Source organism: Parus major, chromosome Z (genome assembly GCF_001522545.3).
Source record: "Parus major isolate Abel chromosome Z, Parus_major1.1, whole genome shotgun sequence".
Lineage (NCBI taxonomy): Eukaryota > Metazoa > Chordata > Aves > Passeriformes > Paridae > Parus > Parus major.
The window spans coordinates 55,350,087-55,358,064 of record NC_031799.1 but is presented as its reverse complement, the minus strand read 5'-3'; the positions used below and the strand labels follow the sequence as shown (position 1 = coordinate 55,358,064).

Sequence of the window (7,978 nt, the reverse complement as noted above, 5' to 3'; positions counted from 1 at the left end):
ATTACTGTCTCACAGTTAGGTAGGAATGGGAGGAAGGGCAGGAATATTTTTCTTCTGGATTGTGATGTATTTTTATGCAGTCTCTCGCTCTACTAACCATTCTTTCCCAGCCCATCATAGCAGAAAAACTGCTCCCATAAGTGCTCCATGAGATTGTCCCTAAGATTGGTGAGCATGTGTGTGTTTTTGTGTGCATATTCCTGTACCATAACCTATACATGTTTAATGTTGTGTTGGAAAGTTGAAGAGTAGTCAAAATTGTCAGAAAGGAAAAAGACCTCCTACCTTATGTGACCACACACTGAGCAACCATAGGGCTGAGCCCAAGCCTGAATGTTAGACATACCAAATTTTGGCTAAGCCTGCACTGTAGATACTGGCAATGATGACACTTATTAACTGATATGACATTATTTTCCACTTAGGGCCGTCTGATGGCATTGAATGGAATTTAAACAGCCCCAGACACATATAGGTCCAAAGCAATGCCAAAATCCTCAAACAATTAGACACCATCAGTGAAAATTTGATCCATGTTATCTTCTTTCACAATGTGTACACAGTATACAATGTACACAATGCATGCATGGTAATTGTAAGGAGCAATACACTATAGCATTCAATCTCTGGTTTCCTGGTATGATTTGCTTGGGTGGAGGAGGAAAACAGAATTGTTCTTAAGTTCACAAGGTGCACCAATATTGTTGGGATATGTCTACAGTACTGGGGTTTCTGATTTTGTTTAGATAGCCCTCATTTCTACTGGTCTGTTTGTTTACCTCACAGTGCTTTCAAAGCATCAAGAGTGAGGATTATAGAAAGGATTGGTTTAATTTGCACACTTATGTCAACCTCTGTGAAAGGCTTCGGATGGAGAAAGTGCTGAGGGTCTACTTTATAGAAAAAGTATTTTCTCGAAAATCTCTTTAATTTCAAAGTATTAATCTGATATCAGATTAAAACTCTCAAACATTTTAAGATTTCATTCAACAAGTACATTTAACACTACATGTTAAACTCCTTTTGAAGGGTATCAAAAATCCAAGAAAAATTATCAACCAAAAACAATCCCTCTTAACCACACTGAGATGTCACTGCAGGTACAACATACATATTCAGCCTAAAATTAATGCTACCCAGCTTTGCATTTCAGTAGGAAATAATGTAAAAAATGTGATCTATTGCAGCCTGAAAGAATCTTTGACTCCTAAATATTGGATCTTTTCTTAACCCTGATTCTTCAGGCAACTCCCTTCACAATTTTTTAATTCTGCTGAAATGGAAACAGGGAAGGGGTGAGAAAAAATTAAGAGAATGGAGGTGACAAATAATTTTCCTTTTTCTCCTGCATTTTAATTTACTTAAGAGCTTTGTTCTCAGACTAGCAGCCATAGTGGAGACTTCAGTAAGATAAGAATACACAAAAACTTTACAGTGGTGAGGCTGGCTTGATAGCTTGTGATGACATGAAAAGTCAAATTCAGCTAAAGCTTTGCCTACTGATAACCTCACTTAGCATTGTTATCTTAATGAAAAGCAAATAGAAAAGTCTTCCACCATGCATCCAAAGCTACCTAGGACCTACAAAGAAAATGCCCTCTCACAGAAAAGCTTTCTAACCAATCCCAAATGCCCTCTTACAAAACAATTCATCTGAAATATTTTTTAACATACTGTCACCATATGCTCACCATTTTTAAAACCAACTTCTAGAAATAATATGCATATAAACATACTTAGTGTTTGACATTGCTTATAACATAGCTGCCTTACTGAATTAGAAATCAGGAGATTGCATTTACAGAAGCACATTTAAAATTAAACTTAATATCACCTTCAAAATTATACCTGTTATTTTTAAAATAACTTAGCTAGAATTTAAGTAAGTTATCTCTATCCATGCATGGCAATTCTTTTAGAATAAAATACTAGTAAAAACGCTAGTTAAAAGAAATGTGTACTTCACCACAAATACAAACTTCTCTGAGGTACAGAAACACAATCTCAGCAGGCTTTTCCATCTTGTGTTTTTTTCCTTTGTAACTATATACTCAAAATTCCTTATAAAAAAACATTTTAAACCTAAATTGCATAACCAAGAGATAGAAATTTTGTTTGTTCTATTTATGGTTCTTGCTTAATAGAATTTGTTGAGGGTTTTTTTACAAAATTTCTTAATACCAGATCTTGTGCACCCCTTTTCCAAAGGAGGGACTAAACAGTGATGAGACATCAAGATGAGCTGCAACTCTCTCTTTTTCCTCCAGCAGAGATAATAGATTGATTTCTGGATAAGTTTTCCACCCCTCCTCTCTCAAATGCAAGCAGTCCTGCATGAGAGACAAATCTGCCCTTTTGAACAGCTTGCAGGATCAAGGCTTGTGTGCCCTCTTATCTGACTAGCAGGGATGGGAAGATCTGCAGCTCCAGTTTTAGCGCCACGTGAAGTTACTAGTCAGCTTACTGCAAATTCTTCAACAAGCTATCCAGAGAGAAATGGTGCTACTGTTTTTTGTGCTTAAGGAAGACACTAAAGAAACGTCTTGCACAATTGAAATTATGCCATACATCATAAAGAACCAGTACAAAACATAGACTATTTTTTTTGTTGTTGTTGTTTCTCTGTCCTGCAACTTAAGGAATAGTCAGATATGTCCTGGAATAATACTTAAACACTTCCACATGAGTAGGGCAAAACAAAAAAAACCAAACAACCAAACAAACAAATCCCAGACCTCTGATTAGTTGTATTAAGCTCTTTCACAAATGAAATTGTGCTTTAATCAAGCCCATTTTGGGAAAGGGTAAAAAAATTAGTAAACCGAAAGGGAAAAATAATGACTCTAAATGGGGCAAAATAGCAGACCTATTGGAAACATGACAAAAACAGGATGTTAAGGAAAAAAATTAAGTGGAGTCAACAAGGTTACACATAAGTAACACCTTAACATTAAACGAAATCTATTTTCCATTTTGACCTGGGAGCCTCTTCCATTAATTACTAAAATCTATTTACACAGCAACTAGATAAAATCAATCTGATTGCTCACACCATTTTTGGCTCACTTTCTGTAGGCTCTGAGCATTCAACAGACTGGCTCAAGAGAAGTCGATATTCAGATGTTCTGAGTTTCCATGTTTTGCCTCCTACAACACTATCCTAGCCATGATTTCTGCTATGCAAGTTCTTCTGTGCTGGATATGCAGCATTTTGTTCCTGGCTCTGTCCCCTTGCCCCCGGCAAAGACATGTATGGAGGCCATGCTTCCTTCCAACCTTATATGGAGGCAAAGCATGCTCACCAGTATCTCTGTCGGGCTTGTTATGAGGGGCTCTGACAGGATCCATGGCTGAGCTCTCTAACAATAACCAGATCAAAAGCACAGTTTGGCAAAAGTAGAAAAAAAAATAAGACAAACAGAGAAAAGTAGACAGAGAACAGACAGTGCTCAGAGAACTGGGAGAGACACATGCTTCTACACTTATTCCCCTTCCTCCCAGGAACATGCAGGAGGCTTCCAAAAGAAGTGGTATCAATACATTAGGTGGAATTACTCCAGTGACCACATATATATACTCTGAGCCTCTGACAGTTCAGCCAAGACTAAGACACAAGTATGGGATATATTTCCTCTGCTTTGGAGAACACTTCCTGTTATGTAGGCAGAGTCTTACATGACAGAAGGTAAAATATACCTCAATCAGTGGTACTATGACTGGAAATGAGCACTGCTGGAAGATTTCTGAGGAAAGTATGTGCTTAGATTTAATGACAGTAATTAAAAATTTCAGAAATTAACAAAGTCTGTTTAATGTAAAATCTTTTTTATAGGTGTCTTTTTTTTCTTGTATCTTGGCCAGCCGAACACTATCAATTTATTACTACAATCTTTCAAAACTTATGCCACAAATCAGAGTTACATTTTCTATCCAGTGATTCTGAGACTAAAAGAAGGTGCTTATTTTCCCCCCATATATAACTAGACCCAAATTAGCTTTTAAGTGAAGCTCCATCTACCTCAGCATATAGATATCAAAGAATCATATTCATGTTCTTACAGCACGGCCTGTCTCAGTCTTGATCACATTTTCAGCTGTGGTTCTCCGGCAGTAGCTTGCCACTTAATTAAACAATCAAGGTATCATTAGAGAACAGAAAATTATGCAAGGCTTTCAAGAACCCCAAATCAAACCTGTACAAATTTTGATTTTAACAGCACCACTATCTGTTTTACCTTGTGGTCTGACCTTGTCTTTCAAGGGAACCTCTGCCGAGTGCTGGTGATGCTGGTGAGCAGCAGCAATGCATTTCCCTCTCTAATCTCAGCTGGCAAACGCTGCTAGCTTCGAGTACTTACTTGAAGGGCTTTTCCCCAGTGTGTGTCCGGATGTGATTGTTGAGTGTGGTGGCCCCAGCGAAGGCGCGCCCGCAGTAGCCACACTTGAAAGGCCTGTCACTGGAGTGTGTGACGACGTGGTTCCTCAGCTCCGAGGGCTGGGAGAAGGACTGGGAGCAGTGACCGCACTGGTAGGGCCTGCAGTGGGAAGGAGAAACAGCACTCCATCAGCGCTTTCTGCAGCCATGAGCAGCAAACCACACGGAAGGGAGCTCCTCATCTTGCCAGTAATTTCAAAGAGAACTGTGGGTGCACTTCTCTGGGTCTTTCCTGGGAAACACATTCCCAAAACTTCACAGCCTCTCTAACAAATGTGGAATTCTTGGGCAGGAATTAACTGAGAGTCTACGGGGCCCACAAACCATCATTCAGAAAACTAGTGAGCCTGCACTGCTCATCATACGTCTGCCTTAATTCTCTCAAACTCAACACAGAACTCCTTAGTCAAAAAACAAAAAAATAAAAATCCACACACATTGGGGCTTAGGGACTCATAAAATCCTCTGTCTGTCGGTGCCAGCTTCAGTCTTACTTACATATGTATGTCTGATGGTTGTGTGTATATCCTAGTTGTATTCTGTAGCTATTCACAATTAAACTCCTCATATTGCTTTGGAGGTGTTTGGAGATCACTTATTTCAATAAGAGATTTTGAAAAAGTGATTACAGTATTAAAATTATCTTTCTGTTTTCTGTTTTCAGTTGAAAATCTTTGCATTTTATTAACATTTTTCTCTCATCTAGATTGAAAATGCCTTTTTTGGGAGATCTTGAAAGGAAACCCAGAACTCAGGTTTTCAAAAACACATCTTGTTAAAAGTAAACATTACAAACAAACACACAAAACTGACTGATATGTTACAAATTCAGAATCATAAAAAGCAGACTGCAAACACAGAAAAAAAAAAGGATACAAGACAGCAATGTGAGGCTGAAATGTCTGCTGAAATGCTAACTAAAATAAAATGCCAAGAAACCATGTCTATATATTTCTGTTTGGTAAAAGGGGTTTAATATCAACAGCCTACAGGGGTTTGTTTTCCATTTCATATTTATTTTAATTTAGTAGCAGAGTCCTAAATGTTTATCAGACTTTTTGCTAAGAAAATTAAGATTTTATTTTTTTTTTCTGGAGGGATAATAATGAATTTTACCCTACACAATATTTTAACTCTTGGTGTCTGTGTTTCCAGAGCCAATGGCCAACACAACTTAATTGCTCTCTCTTTAATAAATGTATGCGTTTAAATGGCTAGAAACCAAAACTAAAGGGAAAGAGACAATGGTGACCAGGCATGTACAATTCAATTAAGTGCAAAATAAAGTGAACTATCTCATTTGTCAAGTGAACTGCTTAATTGTGGCTACTTGCATCACTGAACACAAATACTATTATTTTACAGTGCTTCAGAGCACTGAACCCTGATTGTAGAATTTTTTAGCTTGATTAATAGCTCAGTATTCATCAATAACTCAATAGCTTACAATTTTAATTACTTGCATTTGAAAATCTAACTACTCTCCAACAAGTTTGAATGTAATATATAAAAGCTGTGGAAAAGTAATTTAGATGATGTGGCCCTGAAAGATACACATATATACATAAAATAATAATTTTTAAAAAAAAAACAAAAAATAACAAAAACCAAACCAACAAACAAACCAACAAAAGAAGAAACAAAATATGCCAGCAAACCCAAGATAGTTTTTATCTGTTTCTCTTACAAGTAGTAACATCCAGTTTTCACCTTTCTTGGAATCCAAAGTTAATTTGCACAGAAAATATTTATTAAATTTGGTATGAAATTTCAAGAAAGATTTCAAAATTTCAAGAAATCTCAAAACAGAGAGAACTGATGAATGCAGTAAACAAACACTTTTAAGCAAAATAATGCAATAATATATTCCATACCAAAGAAACATTGATTTTTTTTTAGTAATGAAGGAGACCATTAACGTCTATTAGCCTCTGGTTATCTACTTTTAACAGCAATGACAAAAAATGATACAATGGTACATAAAACAAATTAATCTTTTGTTTTTTGTTAAAGTGATAAATAAATCAATGTAGTTAATTTAATGCATTGAAAATTCACACTGTATCTTCTCTGTAAACAGTCAAAATTTCAAACCAGATATAAGTGAACACTGTGATGCCAAACAACATGCATTCTTTGGCTCAAAATAAATGTCTTCTTTACAAAATACTCAGAATATATTGCACTGGCTTATGGTCAAGAAAATAAGCCCTGTAAAAGATCACCTATTGTTAGATAACAAAATACTTTGACTGTATTTTTCAGATTCATCCACATCTTGGGAGAAAAACTATTAAAGAAGTTACTCTTCTCTTTGTAGAGGATCCATTCACCCAGTTTATATCCAGTTAATTCTAATTAATACAAAAACATGTAATTTTTTTAAAATTTAGATAAATTACATATATTAGGCAAAATTAATTTTTAAAGGAGAGCTTAAAAATTCATTCAAATACTGTAACATCTGAAAAATGCTCTAATATGCACAACTGTGAATTTAAGTATGCCAACTTCTGAATACTACTATTTTTCAAAGAGCAAAAAGTATTTTTACATTCAGTAAGTAAAGAAGTTATCATTCTGTTCTCTGGTAACCATGCTCAGAATTTTATTTTTTTTTTTTTTCTTGGAAGAAAATAAAATCAATATGTTATTTTTCAAAAAAAATGAAAGCGGTGCTGAAGGAGTGAGCACGAGCAATGCTCGGTTCAGTGAGTACATTGACATGGGCAGAGCATTCCTGCCTTTGATGTAGCAGTTATGTCTTCTGCCATCACTTTTGTCTGCACTGGGACAAGGAATTAAGATGGTGACTTCGCTATAACAGAGTTTTGCAGACAAGTAGGAGCAGCAGCAAAGTGACAGAAATGTTTGTCTTCATAGGTTGTACTTTCAAAAATCCGCTGCTGGGCTCCCAGCTCAGAAAAACTCATTTCCTTGGAATAACCAGCATATGTATTGTGCTCTCTTGAGCTTCACAGTATCCACGTGAATCAAAATCTTACCAGACAGTAATTTTGAGTTACAGTTAAGAACAGCCAAGCTGACTACAGCAATGTGCAGATGAGAATGATGTTCTGACAGCTATCAAAGGTAGTTCTAAAGTTTGTTTATTAAGAATCTAGTTACATGGGAGATTTTAGCTCTACATCCTTCTTTTTGAGCTTAAAAAAGGAAATCTACTCCCCCAGAAGAAAATTTTCCTGTTGGAAAAATTACACTGCTGTTATTAATCCCATGCATCACTGATAAGCTATCTAGGTTTAGTGACATTTAGAATCCATCAGCTTTTTCTAGAGACCTTAAACCTACAGTCTCTGACTATATGATGGCCCATATAGGAACATGGGCCATCTAAACCGAAATTCTGAGAGCAATTCTAATGAAATAGTTTTCAGGTTTTGTGGCAATTTATACTTTGAGCTTTTTGAAATTGTGCAAGACTCATTTTTCAACATGAAAACACTAAGGAATAAATTTTAGTCTCTAAGCTAGACAAGTCTTTTCCTGTCTTAAAATATTCCTATTTTTGCAGCTGATATT

General features: G+C 36.1%; 1 protein-coding gene across 1 annotated transcript in view; it reads right to left on the bottom strand.

Moving 5' to 3' along the window:
• Positions 1-7,978, bottom strand: part of PRDM6 (PR/SET domain 6) — a 76,128-nt gene that overhangs the window by 2,935 nt on the left and 65,215 nt on the right. Inside the window, exon 7 of the mRNA XM_015653150.3 lies at positions 4,359-4,535. Within this exon, the coding sequence (XP_015508636.1) occupies positions 4,359-4,535 (177 nt within the window). The remainder of the gene's footprint in view (positions 1-4,358; positions 4,536-7,978) is intronic.